General features: G+C 44.7%; 3 protein-coding genes across 4 annotated transcripts; 2 read left to right on the forward strand and 1 right to left on the reverse strand.

Moving 5' to 3' along the window:
* Positions 1 to 2,615: 2,615 nt before the first annotated feature.
* On the forward strand, positions 2,616 to 7,201 carry syt5b (synaptotagmin Vb; the record flags this gene model as incomplete). 2 transcript variants are annotated; one of them, XM_084475242.1, is made up of 8 exons in its annotated part: positions 2,616 to 2,823; positions 4,579 to 4,754; positions 4,866 to 4,964; positions 5,224 to 5,391; positions 5,559 to 5,726; positions 6,010 to 6,127; positions 6,426 to 6,559; positions 6,992 to 7,201. In XM_084475242.1, the coding sequence occupies 8 exons, from the start codon at positions 2,616 to 2,618 to the stop codon at positions 7,199 to 7,201; spliced, it is 1,281 nt and encodes a 426-aa protein (XP_084331368.1). The 2 variants fall into 2 exon arrangements, with proteins under 2 accessions (XP_084331368.1, XP_084331369.1); XM_084475243.1 differs by having other exon boundaries at positions 6,013 to 6,127.
* A 1,418-nt stretch (positions 7,202 to 8,619) lies between these two features.
* On the forward strand, positions 8,620 to 14,078 carry dnaaf3l (dynein axonemal assembly factor 3 like; the record flags this gene model as incomplete). The annotated part of the gene is made up of 11 exons (XM_084475722.1): positions 8,620 to 8,701; positions 9,077 to 9,183; positions 9,262 to 9,355; positions 10,559 to 10,713; positions 11,010 to 11,195; positions 11,390 to 11,512; positions 11,722 to 11,844; positions 12,078 to 12,201; positions 12,590 to 12,704; positions 12,935 to 13,009; positions 13,889 to 14,078. 11 exons carry the CDS (start codon positions 8,620 to 8,622, stop codon positions 14,076 to 14,078), a joined length of 1,374 nt encoding a protein of 457 aa, XP_084331848.1.
* Positions 14,079 to 14,277: 199 nt separating this feature from the next.
* On the reverse strand, positions 14,278 to 17,581 carry LOC311355400 (troponin T, slow skeletal muscle-like; the record flags this gene model as incomplete). Its single annotated transcript, XM_084475170.1, has 8 exons — positions 17,525 to 17,581; positions 17,310 to 17,426; positions 17,068 to 17,145; positions 16,774 to 16,887; positions 16,194 to 16,303; positions 14,725 to 14,815; positions 14,574 to 14,614; positions 14,278 to 14,323 (listed from the first exon to the last, which is right to left on the reverse strand). Exons 2-8 carry the CDS (start codon positions 17,406 to 17,408, stop codon positions 14,278 to 14,280), a joined length of 579 nt encoding a protein of 192 aa, XP_084331296.1. The 5' UTR covers positions 17,409 to 17,426; positions 17,525 to 17,581.
* Positions 17,582 to 18,567: the final 986 nt, after the last annotated feature.

The raw sequence follows: 18,567 nt of genomic DNA on the forward strand, positions 1-18,567 counted from the left end.
TCTTAACCGTGTCTCTGTGTCCCTTATTTGTCTCTGTGTACCAGTGTAAGTTCTACAATCTAGTGTCCACATACAGAACATCAGTGATAAGAGGACCTGCTGAACATCAGTTCACAGTTGGACTTTGAGTCTAGAAGCTGCTGACTCACTGTCTGTCTGGGTTGTAATCTTTACCTCCTATGGTTGAGAACACCAGGCCTGCCACTTAGTGGATGTTACAGAGACGCTCCGCTGGGTGCTCCGTCAGCATTATTACACGTTCTGGGACTCGCCAGCAGAACATGCAGTACCTTTATCAAAACACACACTACCCTATCAATAAACACTACCATGTCAAAATACAAACAGGTCAATATCAAGATACACTCCCTTAATAAATGCACTATCCTATCAAAATACATCTACACACTTCACCTTATCACTTATCTTATTATATACATTTGAACCAGGCTATATTGTCCACTATTGCAAAGTCAACAATTTCCTCTCTGGGATCAACAAAGTTATTTGTCAGATATAGAAAGTTGAGCAGTAGAGGGGGATCAGGACCCTGTTGTGCGTGTGGCCCTGCTCCATGCTAGCATCCTCTGGCTTAGCATGTGGTCCTGCTCCATGCTAGCATCCTCTGGCTTAGCATGTGGTCCTGCTCCATGCTAGCATCCTCTGGCTTAGCATGTGGTCCTGCTCCATGCTAGCATCCTCTGGCTTAGCATGTGGTCCTGCACCATACTAGCATCCCCTGGCTTAGCATGGGGTCCTGCTCCATGCTAGCATCCTCTGGCTTAGCATGGGGTCCTGCTCCATACTAGCATCCCCTGGCTTAGCATGGGGTCCTGCTCCATGCTAGCATCCCCTGGCTTAACATGGGGTCCTGGTCCATGCTAAGCCGGGGGATGCGCAGGCTGTAGGGATTAGAGGAGGAGGAGGGGAGGTCTGATCAGTGAGTCCTAATGGTGGACCGTTGTGTTGACAACACCATCTCATCTCAACACGACAACCTCCATCTCACTGATCAATACAGCTGATCTGAATCAGTCCTTATGATCAGCAACAGTATGTATTCTTAGAGGTCCTCTCATCCCAGATGTTCAGCAACACATTGTGTTGGGTTGGGGGGGAGGGGGGATTACGAGATTAGTGGCACAGTGTGTGTGTGTGTGTGTGTGTGTGTGTGTGTGTTTGATGCTGGGAGGCTGAGTGTGTGTCAGTACAGTTGGTCAGGTGGAGTGTGAGTGGTAAGGAGCAGGTTCTACTGGAAATCACCGGACTCTTGCACAGGTGAGTCAACTCAAACAGGGTTCAATACTTTAGTGATTCTCTTGAGGATCCACACATTTCCTTCAGCTAGATCATGAAATTGATCATGAAGTGGGGTTTTAGTTGTTAAAAGTCACGCAATGTGCTGAAAAATACAAATAAATAATCTTCTCTGTAAGAGTTTTGTGCTATGTGTATATATGATATATTTTATATTAATTTAATAATCTAGGCTCAGCATAGTTTGTAAACAAAATAGGACAGAAAACAAACACGAGTGGAATCTTTTGATAATCCCCCATTTCAATCAGCTTTGCATGACATTGTCAACCAGCTATAGCTGCTCTATAGCCAAGGATAGCATATAGAATATAGCTGACAATAGTGATTATAGCTGGACTTTTAAATTGCTGTTACTGTCACCTGCTCTGTAGCTGACTACAGCTGAATATCGCTAGACTTTTAACTGCTCAATAGCCAGCAACAGCTGAACATATTTGGACTGCTGCTACAGTCCACCTAAAGTTTGCTATAGAAAAACTATAGTCAGCTATTTACATTTGGACCTTGAGTCTGTCAATAAAGAAAATAAAGAAAGTCCACTAGATGTACCGTCCAGTGTGAGGCAGAATCAGTGATGACTAAATCTTGATAGATTGGAGCAACAACAAAATCTACAGTATGTGTGTAGGATTGATGTTTGCTGCTTCATATTATGGCAATGAGAGAAACTGTATTTTTACCTCTTTGACAGCTGTTTGAGACTCTAAGGAAATGTCATCACCCCCACCACCATCAACATCATCATCACCACCGCCATCATCATCATCATCGCCGCCACAACCATCATCATCATTACCATCTAAAGGCAGTAACAGACAGACAGTCAACAGACTGATAGATGGACACAGACAGGACATCAAAACTCTGAGGGACATTTTGGATGAGCCATAAAAGACCCTAGGGCCTAGTGCATAATCCAGTTAGAGAGAGAGAGAGTGAAGCAGGTAGACAGAGAGAGTAAGCGAGAGGGATAGAGAGCGAGAGAGAGAGAGATGCTTGATGTGACAGAGCAACAGAGGGATTAGGGTCGGCCATGTTGAGCATCTGGCATGGAGCCTGGACTACTGGATTACACACACACACACACACAAATACAAACATACACACACACACAAACACACATTAAAATACTATAAATATATTAATATATAGGGTAGTCTTAGATGTCGTACTAGTAGTAATACATAGTAGACATGTAGTCAGACAAGGTTTGTATCTACATGAAGCTATGCGTCCCCTCCAGCCCAATTGAACCGGTCTAACCCAGTGTGTGTGTGTCATGTCCCAGCTACAACATGAGGCTGGTCAGCATCGGAACCCGGGCTCGGAGGGCTGTGGAACCCTCCGAACCAGAATCTGAGGAAAGAACGGAGCCCACCAAGCACGAACACGCAGAGCACCACCCAGACCTCCCAGACCACCACCCAGAACACAACCCAGAACACCACCATGACTACAAACACATGAAGGACAAGTTCCTCAACGAAATCACCCACCTGCCAAGTGAGTCAGGAATACGATACTCTCAGCAGCTGTTGTGCAAGTTCACACTTCACATGAACTGGTTCAAAGTTCAGTTCATACAAAAGAAAATGAATAAATTCACGTTCATAGTTCACCAATTCAGTTTTGAACTAGTTCATGTTCAGTTCATTACGTTTTTTTAGACACCAAAGAAAAACTGTGGGAGTGAGTATTCTGTGCTTATCTTTTAAAAGGAATCCTCTCCATTACCAGATGCCCATCACTACAATCTCAAATTGTTGTGGATATTATTTGTACACCTGTTTCATTTATCACAACTAAGGCAGTAACTATATTTAATAAACATGTCATCTGGACCTAAGCATCAATTCAGAATGTCACAAAATCCGACCTAGTTCAAGTTCAAGTTCTTTAGTTAAAAATATGCTAAGTTCAAGAAGTTAAGATAAGTTCATAGAAAAATGAACTTGTTCAATGAACTAGTTTGTTTGAACTAGTTCATGCACAACACTGACTCTTAGATGCTGTCATAGTGCTGTACCTTGAAAGAAGTGCACAGTTAGACCAGATTGAGTCTTTCTCGTAACATTTATAAGGGCAGGAGGTAGTAGTGATTATTGTGTTCGACATGTCGACTACCTTTAAGCAAGAAGTAGACTGCTCCTTAATAACATGTATTCTAAAAACCTCCATGGATCTAAGCTCCTGCTAAATGACATGAGTATAGCAAGGAGTAGTAAAAAGTGCTGTAACTAAGACATGCTAACAGAAGAGAGGCATTGTTTCATGGTAAGGTCTACAATACCTTATCATGATAGAACAGACAGCTTCAAGCAGCATCCACCCTCTTTGTGCTGTTGGTATTGTGTTGATGTTTCCTCGGTTGTGCCACCTTGTGGCTTTTAGATGGACCTGCCAGAGATCACGGGTGTTGATAGTCAACAGTGTTGATAGTCTATATCTTGTTAAAGTGGTGATGGTCTATCTTGTTACAGTGTTGATGGTCTATATATTGTCACAGCGTTAATGGTATAATGTTGTTTCAGTATTGATGGTCTCCAGTTGTTACAGTGTTGATGGTCTATATCGTTGCAGAGTTGATGGTCTCATCTTTTAACACTAGTGATAGTGTCTATCGTGTTACAGTGTCAAAGGTCTATACCTTGTTACAGTGGTGATGTCTCTATCTTGCTACAGTGTTGATTTTCTCCTTATTGTCACTGTTTTGATGGTCTCTATCTTGATACAGTGTTGATGGTATCTATGTTGTTACAGTGTTGATGGTATCTATGTTGTTACAGTGTTGATGGTATCTATGTTGTTACAGTGTTGATTTTCTCCTTATTGTCACTGTTTTGATGGTCTCTATCTTAATAGTGTTGATGGTATCTATGTTGTTACAGTGTTGATGGTATCTATATTGTTAGTGTTGATGGTATATATGTTGTTACAGTGTTGATGGTATCTATGTTGTTACAGTGTTGATGGTATCTATGTTGTTACAGTGTTGATGGTATCTATGTTGTTACAGTGTTGATGGTATCTATGTTGTTAGTGTTGCTGGTCTTATGTGTTGATTGTCTCTTTCTCGTCACCGTTCTGATGGTCTCTATCTTGCTACAGTGTTGATCTATATCTATATCTTGCTAGGTGTGATGGACTTTGATACAGTGTTGATGGTAAATCTGTTGTTCCAGTGTTGATTGCATCTGTCTTGTTACCGTGTTGATGGTCTCATGTTGTTACAGTGATGATGGTCTCATGTTGTTACAGTGCCGATGTGGGCAGTGGGAGCCATTGTGGTGGTGGTGATACTTCTGGTGGCCTGCTGCATTTTCTGTGTCTTCAAGAAGTGCTTTGCCAAGAAGAAGAAGCCCAAGAAGGAGAGAGTTTCAAAGGGTGGACGGAGACGGAAGGCCAAGGAAGGAGATGGAGAGGGAGGGGAGAAGGTAGAGAGACCATAGCGCACCATACTGTCCTACCTGCCCCTTTCTACAAGCCTAACATCTTCCTTACACTTTTCATATTATCTAATCTAATCCACTGTTTGACTCTGACAGGAGGGGGAGGAGAAGAAGGAGGGAGGGGAGGAGGAGAAAGAGCAGGAGAAGCTGGGTAGACTGGAGTTCTCCCTGGACTACAACTTCACGGATGCACAGGTAGGACACTGCTCTGTCCAGTGACATCAAAAGAAGTCCTTTCCGCCATCTCTTTGTCTAAACAAGGCATGCTAGTCCCATCGGCTCCATCGACTATTTCTCTTTAGATATATGGATGTTACAGATGTTTAAATTTGTCACAGTAGTAATAGTCGTTTTAAAGACGCAAACAAACCTTACAAAAACATGTTTATTCACTTGAACATCACCTCCCGGCTGTGATCCTCACCGGTCATATGTTTGCGTCTCCTCTCCTTAGCTCATCGTGGGGATACTTCAGGCCCAGGACCTGGCCGCTATGGATATGGGCGGGACGTCAGACCCCTATGTCAAGGTGTTCCTGTTACCGGACAAAAAGAAGAAGTTTGAAACCAAGGTCCAGCGAAAGAACCTGTGCCCAGTCTTCAACGAGACCTTCATCTTCAAGGTGCCTCCAGCCGTTCCTACAGACATTACAACAGACGATACTACCGATGTTTTACAGACTTTACTGCAGAATTTATTTGTAGATATTTATAGTGTCACTGTGCATATTGTTGTTGGTATAGATAAAGTCTTACTGATGGTGGTAGTGATGACGGTGCCCGTTTCTAGATCCCGTATGCAGAGCTTGGAGGGAAGACCCTGATTCTGCAGGTGTTTGACTTCGACCGCTTCTCCAAACATGACATAATCGGGGAGATCAAGATCCCCATGAACAGTGTGGACCTGGGTCAGCCCCTGCAGACCTGGAGAGACGTGGAGAGCGGAGAGAAGGAGGAGGTACGGTTCATCCTCCCCGTTCCTCTGAATCTAGGTCATGTATTTCAGAGGCCGCCGAAGTAACCACGAAACCAGTAACTGTGCCTTGAAACTGAAACAATGAAAATGTTGATTCTTGCCAAGTAAGTAGTTAGTATTAATACCTACATGCGTAAAATGAGGTCAGCCCTATAGTAACAAGTTCCAAGTTCCTAGTGATAGGTGAAGCATTTCAGAGTAAGAGTTTCTCCAGGGTTGCAGAATCAATAACTGAAATCATGTCCTTCTTCTTCTGTTTTGTTAGCAAGAGCTGCTGGGAGATATCTGCATCTCTCTGCGTTACGTCCCCACTGCCGGGAAACTCACAGTCAACATCATGGAGGCCAAGAACCTGAAGAAGATGGATGTGGGAGGACTATCAGGTCATCCATGACACTATGACCATCATTCATCACTGAAAGACTAAATAGGGTTTCACGACTACAGTGGTGACAGGGTGGGAGAGACTGGCAGAGACTGTGGTGATGACAGGGTGAAACTCTGGGGATGACAGGATGGTTATGACAGCATGTGGTTATGGCAGGGTGAAATTGTAATGACGACTGCATGGAGAGGTGGAGACTGTGGTGGTGACAGCAGGCAGGGTGGTGATGACAGCAGGGTGGTGATGACAGGGTGAACAGAAACAGCATGCTAACAACTCGTTTTCTTCTCTGTCAGACCCCTTTGTGAAGATTGTCCTGCAGCAGAACGGGAAGAGGATCAAGAAGAAGAAGACAACGGTGAAGAAGAACACCCTGAACCCCTACTTCAACGAGAGCTTCAGCTTCGATGTTCCCTTCGAGCAGATCCAGGTGAAACCAGTTTAACCTCGTCAACAACAAACGGCCTGGGCAATAAAACAATAAATTATTGTATCGTGATAGACTTTTGATCAATATCAATATAAAACATGTTCAATGTATATCGATAAGAGACTGGACCACTGAATCTAGCAGCTGGGTTTGTTACACAAACACGGTTCCATACTTATTCACAATATTTGAGTGTTTTTCATTGTTGTAACGACATTGGAGTATTTATCAATGAAGAACAGTGGAAGGTCATATTAAGGTCATTACAATTATCAATAGTTATCGATATCAATATGATCAAGTTATATCGTGATATGTCTTTCAGCCATATCGCCCAGGCCTACAACAAACTCTACTCTACTACTCAGTTCTTCCCCCAGAAAAAAAATAAAGTACTGTGGATTTGACCAACCCGTTTTGCTCCACATCCAGAAAGTGCAGGTGGTGATCACCGTGTTCGACTACGACAAGCTTGGCAGCAACGACCCCATCGGCAAGAGCTTCATGGGCTATGGGGCGACCGGCGTCGGACTCCGCCACTGGTCCGAGATGCTGGCGAACCCGCGGCGCCCCGTAGCGCAGTGGCACACGCTGCTGCCAGAGGAGGAGGTGGAGGCAGCGCTGAAGGCTAAACCCCGCTAGCAATACTGTTTGTTGTTTAAACATGTTGTGTGGGTAAGGTTTATGAGTTGTAAAGAGAGTCGTAATTCCGAAAGAGATGTGGCTTTTGGAATTTTTACCTCCCAAGTGATCAAATCTATCTGCCATGTGATTGACAGGTCTAAGTCTAAATGATCTCATTAAGAGGCCGCCACGCAGTCAGCCAGAAGAGATTTTCTGACAGAGCACTTCGCACAAATCTGATGGAAGGCTTTGGCATTTCTGAGGAATTACACTCAAATTAAGAGCTCTTAAATCTTACCTAAAGTAACATCAAATATATAACTCAGTATTCCATCATACAGTGTCTGTTAATTATGGCAGTTTACAACTACCCTAATCCTGTTTTCCGTGTTTACATATTCTGTTTTATTCTGTTTTAGTTTGTTTTAGTGTGTGTGTGTGTGTGTGTGTGTGTGTGTGTGTGTGTGTGTGTGTGTGTGTGTGTGTGTGTGTGTTTATATGTGTGTATGTTTATATGTGTGTGTGCCGTATTATCTGAATGTTTAACTGGAAAGTGATATCTGTAGAAATTAATCTGTTGCACCCTCACATTGAAGATACAGTTGTACTCCATCTCATTCTCATACGTTTGTTCTCTGTATTGAATCGTGTTTGTCAAGTATCTATATGTACTTTGAATGGTATGCTGTCTGATGTAATAATACAGTGCGTAGATGTTACAATGACCTTAAAAGATGTTGTAGGCTTCATAAACCAATAAAACCATTGACCCTCCTCTCCTGGTGTCTTTCTCTGTCCCGTCGCTGGGGGGCGACATTTATCCTCCTTCCAGCTGTCGCTTAGCAACTACCACTAACTTTAGAGTACCCGCACTATTAGGGGTCGACGTCGGTTCGTTATCAAAGGTTCATCATCGGTTAGACTGGACTCTGCGGGTACGTTTTTCTTAATACTGGTTCTGCCGTCTTTAAAGCTTTAATGTGAAGCATTAATGTGAAGCATTAATGTGAAGCATTAAAAACTCCAGTTTATGCAAGCTGGAGCTTGCATAAACACGTGGACCGATATTAACTCTTACTGTGAATTGTGTCGAAACGATACGCGGGTATTGGAATTCCCTATTTAACACTAATTAACAGACACTTCATAACGGATCTACAGTTAAACTTACACAAATCATATTAACATCAAGTGCCCAAAGTTTAATGAACAGAAACCTTAACTTACCTGAAGCGCTGTGGTAACTAAAGCCGTATTTACTTTGGTGTTTCATCATGTGTAGGCTAACGGAATGCAGACCAAATCCAAGTCTAGTTTAGTATGTAAAGATAGGTAATAATGCTATTAATGTAACTATATTCATATCATGTAGCACAGCAGAAGGTAGTAAAGTGTGTGAAGTGAACTGACCGTCTGTGTTCAGTCTGAAGACGAGGATGAGCAGCTCGCGCAGTGTGGAGGGCGCGGGCAGCGTCACCTGGTGGGGATTCAGCCCCGCGCGCGACCTCACGGCGACAGGTGAGCGTCTCTTTTAAAGGTGACATATTATACAACCAGGTGTGAGTGTGATACTGATTAGGCATAGCAAGCCGTTTTGAAAACCAGTCTCTTCTGACATCACAAGTGGGCGTGTCCACCTAGATGTGTGCTGGATAGATCAGTCTACCAGCCTACCCAGTGGACTGTAGCAAACGTTGCTCATCTATCCGTCATAGATCTAGGTGGACACGCCCACTTGTGATGTCAGAAGAGGCTGATTTTCAAAACGGCTTGTACGGGCTAATCACACTCACACCTGGTGGTATAATATGTCACCTTTAATCATAGCATTATGTCACTTCTGCGTCATGTTTAGCGTTAGATGTGTGTCACATTTCCCTGGTGTTTCCTTAGGACCCGTGAAGCAGCATGGAGAGGTTAATGTGTTACTGGTTGGGAGCAGCGATCCAAGACACATCCTGAAGACCGTCGCGGGGTTAAAGGACACAGATAGCCTCCATGTGAGTCTCAGTCGCTTCAACAGCTCCAGTGACACTCCTGGCCCGAACATGTCTGACTCCCTCCTGGTCTCTATCTAGATATGGGTGATCGAAAACAGCATGGAGGTGATCGCACGTCAGCTCCTCCTCCTCTCCCTCTCCCTCGCTCCTGAGGAGAACACCAGCATCAACAGTGGGTGAACTTTAACATGGATACAATAATTAATATTGCAGGAACTCATCACTATTAATGACTTTAAAACTCGGCTCACACTCGGCTCAAGTTTTTTAATGGCAAAGTTTGGAGTGTGATAATGTTTCACTGCATAGTATGTTATCATCATCACAAAATTGTTCTTTTAGTGTGTATCCGCCTCCTCCTCCTTCTTCACCCTCTGGACTGTATTTGTCTCTTTTTCTCTGTGCTTTATTTTGAGGTTTGTCTTATATTTCATTAGATTTTACTGCTGCCATTTTGGCCAGGCCTTGCTCGAAAAAAGGTCATTTGATCTCAAGCAATTCTTGCCTGGTTAAAGACCGGGTAAACCAAATTCAGTATTTTTCTTCTTATCATATTAATTAGGCCTTAAATGTGTCCCTCAAAACATGTAAAAAATATTTTTCCCATTCATCATTTCCTTGAGGAGCTAGGCCTCAGAGAATGTTCTGTGTGCAGGTTTAAAATGGGCGGGTCTACATCGAAGACCGCTTTACGTAAAGCGGTCTTCGATGTAGACCCGCCCCCTGCTGCCCTCTAGGTATAAATACATTAACCGCGCACTAGCATTCTGTGGTTTCACCCGTCTATGGTTTTACCGCTCACGAGTCTGGTTTGAATTGTCAGTTTGCAGCTAGCTTGCCCGTTATGCCTCTTCAACCTCGTTGGTGCATCTTCCCTGGATGCCACAGTGGGAAACGTAACGTTAACGGTTCGTTTACTTTATTTAAGTTTCCGACCGAAGACGGTCTCTCTCCGGTGATGGGCGTGGTTTCCTGGCCTGCAGCGCACACGCCCCCACCGTCCTGAGCCAGGGATTACTGCTCATTTTTCATCAACTTTGAAGCATAATTTTATATACTTCGCGATTTTTTTAGTCCTTCAAATTTGGCAGGGTGGTTAATAATATATTTTCCTGTGGTATTATAAACTCAAAACCCATAATTATTCTTGGTTTACCCGGTCTTTAAATAAAGGTTAATAAATAAATAAATAAATAAATAATATCTCAAAGGATCACCAATTCTGGTGTGCTCAGAGTCTTCTAAGTGTGCAGTTGGTTGGGTCCCATGCACGTCCTGTATCTGTCATATGTTGTCTTAGCCGAGGTGATGTTGATTGAAATCTAAAGTCTGTTGAAGAGGTGGTGATGTTTGGTTTATGTGTTCCTGAGCTCAGAGAAGGCTGAGATGTTTCTGGAAGTGTTGGGGAACAGCGAGCTGCGGAGTGAGACGGGGGAAGCGGTGAGGGAGGCAGCGGCTCGTCTCTACGACTACGTCACAGACACTCAGGAGACGGAGCCCCACCCCTGCCTCGACACCACGCTGCTCAAGGTGGGTGCTGCACCCTGGCCGAGCTCCGGAAAGGGAAAAAGGGAAGAAAAAGGAAAAAAGGGGAAAAAAAGTTAGTGACCTATTTAGGGAACCAGATTTGTACACTGTGTGACAAAGAGTGACACCCTAAATACTGCACTATATAGGGCACAAGAGGACCAATGTAAACGCTGCCCCTGTCTGAAACATTCACATCTTCTCAGCAGACCACTTCCATTACATTTGAGAGAAAAACCAAACTCTGAAACCACCTTAGAAAACAGGAATGGTGTATGACTGAGGACGTTCCTCCTCAGTTCCGGGAGCAGGACGAGCTGGTCCGTATCTTCAGGACGTGGGCCAAGCCGTATCCAGAGGGGTCTGGTTCTGTATCGATCACCAAGGCCTGGGACGCCCGGGTCCGCCAGCACCTGGCGACCCGGTACGACGCCAGGAAGGGCTGCTTCGACTGGGACCTGGCCATGAAGCTCCACCAACGAGGAGTAGGAACGACACTAAACCCACCTCTAACCTGACTTAAACATACTGACCTGGCCATGAAGCTTCACCACAGAGGAGTTGGAACTACACTAAACCCCCTAACCTGACTAAAACATACCAACACAACTACACTTAAGCAGTAGAGTGGCCACTGGTTGATGCAGGGATGTATAAATACAGTTATTTTACCATGCAGGGCAGAGTCATCAGCAAACAGCAGTACTTCGGATGGAGGAGTCAGGGCGTGGCCTTTCAGATGAGAGAGGGCGTCTACCAGACCACCAACACTACTCTACTCTCCAAACGAATACTCACACATGTTGGTATTTACTACCGGTACTGCTAGTACTTACACATGTTAGTTCTTACTTCTGCTAGTACTCACACGTTTGTATTTATTACTTTGAACTGACACATACTAGTCTTTACTACTGCTAGTTTTCACATGCTGGTCTTTACTACTATTATTTTTCAATGGATATTGTGTCAAAATGTTTATGGATGTGGGTGTGTGCGTGTGTGTTCCAGAGGGGGGACAAGGTTGCTGTAACAGGGTACTGGGGCGACATTGTGACCAGTCCTTACCTGTGTTTTGGGGTCGAGACCCCAGACCAGAGTCTCCTGAAGACTGAAAATGGATCCCACATCAAGGCAAACCCACCTTAATATTTAATACATCAAACCAGATTATATTAAATACTGTACATCAAATTGTATAGAAGTGTAAATACATATATCCAATGGATGTTATGTCAAATAATGCTCAATAATTAGTTAGCTTTATGATCATAATATGACGAATCTAGGACATTAAATCTCAATTTATTAGCATAATCTGGATATTACGATAACTGATTGTGTTACTATAACGTCATCTTCCCCAGACGGCCCAAGACATTTCGTTTGCCAACGTCCAGGCACTGTTCCAGTCTCTGTCCTCTAGGGGGAAACGCCCCAACTCCCCCCAGCAGGATGCAGAGGAAACCCCGACTATCACACCGACCCCTGGTAATACCAGCCCAACCCTGATCCCTCTAACCCTAACCCTGTCATTCCTCAATCTCTAACCCTAACCCTGATCCCTCTAACCCTAACCCTGTCATTCTTCAGTCCCTGATCCCTCTAACCCTAACCCTGTCATTCCTCAATCCCGGATCCCTCTAACCCTAACCCTGTCATTCCTCAATCCCTTTCATTCCTCTAACACTAACCCTGTCATTCCTCAATCCCTGATCCCTCTAACCCTAAGCCTGTCACTCCTCTAACCCTGATCCCTCTAACCCTAACCCTGTCATTCCTCTAACCCTTTCATGCATTTGAAGGCTCTGAATGAAAGGGTTATGGTTATAGTAATGAAAGTGTTAGTGCGCGGTGTGTAACTCCGGACCTCCCCCAGGTCTGCTACGCCCCAGCGGGGTCTCGGTGACGTTCCTGCCCCTGGACTCGCTCTCCAGACTCCCAGACAAGAAGACCTTCTCCCACCTCTTCCACCGCATCTACCTGTCAGCTGGGTGAGAAACACTGAGATGTAACACTAGACTCCAGAGTTTCAGTGTGTAGACTAAGGCTTGAAGGTCCAACCTAGACTGGGTACCCCCCAGCCCGTTCTGCCAGCAATTTGAATTCGCCCTGCAGAAGAAAACCCATGATCTACATCTCTTCCGTCTGGAGAACAGCTGCAGCCCAAGGTCACTCGGGTTGGGGTAAGGGTCCAGACTAACATGTCTCTCTCTGTCTCCAGCCTGGCCCACCAGCTGGGATCGTCTCTGCAGCAGATCTGCTCTCCAGGGGGCGTCCTGGTCGTGGAGCTGGTCAGGTGAGGAGAGGAAGTCTGTTGCCACGGTGACCACTTCAGTTACCTGCAGCCGGCATAGGCAGTTATTTGTGATTTATGCACAATGCATGTGTTGATGTTATAGGTGTGTGTTGAAGGTGTATTTATACGGGGTGTGTTAAAGGTATGTTGTTTTGTGTTAGTGTGTATTGTGTGTCGTGTGGTTGTTTCATGTTGTATGGTGTGTTGTGTGGTTGTTTCATGTTGTGCTTTGTGTGGTTGTTTCATGTTATGTGGTGTGTTGTGTGGTTGTTTCATGTTGTGTGGTGTGTTGTGTGGTTGTTTCATGTTGTGTGGTGTGTAGTGTGGTTGTTTCATGTTGTGTGTTGTGTGGTTGTTTCATGTGTGGTTGTTTCATGTTGTGTGGTGTGTTGTGTGGTTGTTTCATGTTGTGTGGTGTGTTGTGTGGATGTTTCATGTTGTGTGGTGTGTTGTGTGGTTGTTTCATGTTGTGTGGTGTGTTGTGTGGTTGTTTCATGTTGTGTGGTGTGTTGTGTGGTTGTTTCATGTTGTGTGGTGTGTTGTGTGGTTGTTTCATGTTGTGTGGTTGTTTTATGTTGTGTGGTGTGTTGTGTGGTTGTTTCATGTTGTGTGGTTGTTTCATGTTGTGTGGTGTGTTGTGTGGTTGTTTTATGTTGTGTGGTTGTTTCATGTTGTGTGGTGTGTTGTGTGGTTGTTTCATGTTGTGTGGTTGTTTCATGTTGTGTGTTGTGTGGTTGTTTCATGTGTGGTTGTTTCATGTTGTGTGGTGTGTTGTGTGGTTGTTTCATGTTGTATGGTGTGTTGTGTGGTTGTTTCATGTTGTATGGTGTGTTGTGTGGATGTTTCATGTTATGTGGTGTGTTGTGTGGTTGACTGCAGGTTTCTGCTGGACCTGAGTGCCGACCAGGAGCGGGGCTTCCTGGAGAAGGTTGTGGAAGGAGCTAAAGATGCAGGGTTTGACCTCTGGACCCCGGCTGACCCTGACCCCACCCACGCCATCTTTACCTTACAGACCCCCCCGGACCTTAACATTCAGGGAGGTCAAACCACAGGAACAACGTCCTCTTAAAGTCTTTTATTGGACAATACGTAGTTGAACCGAGACACTCAAACACAATACACATTTAGTTACAGCAATATTGTATTAAAACTATAATATCATATAATATTGCACAGCAAGACATTCAAACTCTACAATAAAACTATATATTTCTATTAAAGTGTTTCTCCTCATCTGTCGGGGGTAACGTCCAGCAGGTCAAAGGTCATCACTTCCAGCGCCCTCCGACCTTTCCCTTGCCATGAACCTTTTTACTGCAGGGTCACAACATGTATATCACATACCGATATATGTTAATATTATCACAATAATAATATTAATATCTGAATATAATATCTGAATATAAATTTATGATTGATATGACATAAATTAAATTTACAAATATATTCATATCATATCAACTCAACTTACATCTTGTTATATATACCGATACATGTTATAATATTAATAATACTAATGAATATAACAATGTACATATAAAGGGTTTTTATGGCTTTGACTCACAATTTCTGAGCATGTTGGATTCTGTTCAGCAAGACCTTGATCTGAAAATAATATTTAGGAAAAAAAAGCATATCAAATAGCGTCCCGACACAGGAACGTATATGTATGACATGACAGGAGGTTAAACGTCACATGACGGAAGGTATAGGACCTCATATTTCTGTTTCTTGGTGGTCTCTGTCAGATCAAACTTCTCAGACTCCAACAGGTGGATCCAGCTCCACATCTCAGCCGCTCGCTCTCTGAGAGAACAGAGCACATATGAAGAATAAAGAGACCGCTGATTCATGTAGAAATCAGTCGCACACCACAAAACAGCGATCCATCCTACTGATAATCAATCAACGTTATGGATCCCTGATCAGAATGAATGAATGAATGCATTTTTTATTGGTCGTAACCAAAGGGTAGGGGCAGAAGCTTCAGCTTATATCAAGCCCCCCCTTCTCACATTTTTAAGAGTAACAAACAAAAGTTATACATACAGTGTTTGTATATACATGGATACACTTACCTACATATATACATACATACACGCCTACATATGCCCCATGAGGGTCAATACTTATATCCAGTACATTTCCACCACAAGATGGATAATATCCTAAATGATGATAACCATAATGAGAATAACGATGTTCATCATCATCACCATTATCAACATTCTCATAGAGTGATACTACTGTTATGTGTTAAAATGGCAGCAAAGGCAGGCAGAGAGTCATGGATGAGTTTAAAATATTTATCTGAAAAACTTCAGCATCAAGGTTTGTATAGTTCACAATATTACACTACTTTTCCCCTCACTCCTAAACACAAAGGTTCCCATTCAGAGGAATGTGCATATGAAGTCCAATAATGTCCATCGCGACCACGGAGCGTCGGTGGCGGAGCCAGAGGGGTGGCCGGGGTGGCCACCCCTGGAACCCGATTGGCCACCCCAGGTGCCACCCCTCCTGCGTTCGACCCCCACAGCCCCACCCCCCCCTGTCGACAATCGCGTTCGCCCCCCCCCCGTCAACAATTCAATATGGACCCCCCTATAAAAGCCTTGGCCACCCTCTCGCCACCCCTTGAAAAAAAACACTGGGAGAGAGTGAAGAGCGTCCAACCGATCCAACGATCAGGCGCGTTCAAACGGTGAGGCGTCCGCGAGAGCGGAGAGAGTGAAGAGCGTCCAAATGATCCGGCATCCACGGGCGCGGCTAGAGTCAACCCTCAACCGATCAGGCATCCACGGGCGCGGCTAGAGTCAAGCGTCCCGATAAGGCATCCACGGGCGCAGAGAGAGTCAAGCGTCCACCCGATAGGGCATCCACGGGCGCGGATAGAGTCAACCCGTCCCTTCCGGAATTCTCCTCGCTATATATCGCATGTAATCAGGAATGGGCCAATCACCAATCACTAACAATAAACACGCATGTTGATCTAATGATTGACAAAACTAAATTAGATGACCGTATGACCACAAAATAAAACATAGATACAGAATCATGTCATACAGAATCATGTCAAAATAAAACAAAACAATGTAGAAATAAAATATAAATGTAGGTTCATTACACTACTCAATATCTGTAGTTCCGTCTGAAGCGTGAAGCGTGAACTGTGGAGGCTGACCTGAGGGCGTCCTCCTTCAGGTTGTCGAGGACCAGCGGTCTGCGTCTCTCTGCCAGGGTCTTCGTCTTCACCTCCCTGCCCGTCTGCTTCTTCCCTCGCTTCTGCTCTACCTGGGGGACCGCAGGAACACTTCAGGTGACCAAGGTGCTCCAAGGATACATTACGTCCTCCTCCCACAAGTTCTTTGCACAAAGTCCGATTTTTCATAACCTTTCAGACCATATCCGAGGACAATTATGAACTCTGCCGTTGCCATGTCTTTACGTCATGTCACTAGCTCCACATCCATGTGGAATTCTAGGCCTACCCTATTGATTGCCCGGTTTTTAACAGACGGCTCTGTCAAATTTAGAAATGTGTCCAATTGAATAAATATACGGATCACGGTGTGAGAGTTTCAGGGTTCAATTTGACAGGGGCCATTTTTTTTGATGTAGATAAAATTCGGACTTGGCGGGTGCAATTTTTTTTACCAAATGGTATACCTTTAACCATGTATAATGCATCATGGGAAATTACCAACATATTCAATGTCATTTTTTTCCCTGCAGGAAGTCAGCAGGTTACCATAGTGACAGACCTTAGCTAGGAAGCCACCGAAGTGAGCTCCCATGTTGGAGAGGACCATTTTCTTTTTGGCATCATCCTCTGCCTTCTTCTTCGCCTCCTCTTCCTCCTTCCTCTGACGCTCCTCCTGCAGGAACAAGCTTCAGAAACTACAAATCCCAGGGTTCCTTTCACCAGGAAGCACACAGACTTCTCTGTGTTCATAGTTCTCTCACTCTAACTGTGCGATCAGATCCTAGCATGTTGTCTAGTTGGACCAGGTGAACGAGTATGGATCCACTTTGTGCTCATTAACGGTGCTAATTACCGCTATCCTGGCCTGGCGGTGGCGTTCCTTCTCCGCTCGCACCCTCTGCTCCGTGGCTCGCTCCGCACGACGGTTCTCCTGGAAGATAAACACATCTTCATCAGCATTATCATTGTGAAACTCGCCACCAACACCATCATCATCACCATCTCCCCAATGGTCAGTGGTGATGAAGGTGGTGGTGGTGGTGGTGATGAAAATAGGGAATGAGAGAGGAGGGGGGGGGAGGCAAAATAGCATACTATTCTGTCTTTGAGTGCAATGATCTCGTCCTCCTCTCTCCTCCGCTGGTGGAAGTGGACTTCGATGAGCGTGTGGAGCTCCAGGAGGTCCTTATCCATGCGCTTCCTGTGGATGTCCTGGGAGACATGAGGCGGGTCATGGCGACATGACACCAGGGCCGGGACAACTCACCCAACATTCAGACCGCCGTCTTAGTTCGCCGGGCCAGACCTACATCAAAGTCCACCCGGTCGCCCTCCGGGATCTTAGGGGCCGCAAGCTGAGACACTGCGGGCCTGGGGAACAGACTGGGCGGTAATCCATAGGAGAACGATAATCATATAGGGGTATGATATCTATACACTAGATACGATAGGAGATGTTCTGTGTACATACTTGTGTTTGGGACGTTCTCCTTCACCTGCCAAGCGAGAGGAGAAAAGATAGCCACAACAGAAGAACTGAAGCCAGTCCACCACCCCACATCCTTAGCTCCTCAATCCAGCAACAGCTATACACATACTCCACAATACAGACGAATCAAGCACTCAGCCTGTTGAGGTTACTTTTAAGTTTGGTAGGTTTATTAAGGATAAATAATGGTTATTTCAAACCAAGAGGAAGTTCAGACCTTCTCCTTGCTCCTCTTCCTCTGGAGAACAACAGATGAGAAAGAGATGAAAGAGAACGTGTGAGGAGAAGCAAGTGGAGGAAAGATTTTTTGAGATAAGTAAGAAAACACACAAGCCCTCTTACCCTCCTGAGGTACTCTGGGAAACAGAAGGAGAGAGGAGAGGAAGAAGAGAAGGGTCAACACTGATGTTGACGTGTGTTCATGAAGAAGAGATGTGATTGGACGAATTCACTCGGTTGCCTTACCCATCTTCTCCATCAGACATGGTGGACCTGGAAAGAGATGAGGGACACTTCAATGTGACCACCCAGAGAGATCAGAAGGATCTAGAGGGAATATGATAGGATCCACACAGGGTAACTGGAGGTCAGCTTCCCCTAGGGAGATGTTTTTATGTTTGGGAGACGGTCGGCTCACTCTGAGAGAGTGAGACATAGACAGGGAGGGGATAAGCTTAGAGCTCTTGACCATCAGAGAGATGCTCTGCTTTTAATTAGATCTAGTGGTATTAGGGGGGCCTACAGGCAGCTATTTACACCTGCCAGCTCTATTAACTCCTTTCGTCTGCTCTGAGCTGTACTGAGCCATTAAGAAAACAAACAGACGTACAGACCACACTCCAGCACTGGTTTGGAGATTCTTCA

The sequence above is a fragment of the Micromesistius poutassou genome, assembly GCF_964030765.1.
Source record: "Micromesistius poutassou genome assembly, chromosome: 11".
NCBI lineage: Eukaryota > Metazoa > Chordata > Actinopteri > Gadiformes > Gadidae > Micromesistius > Micromesistius poutassou.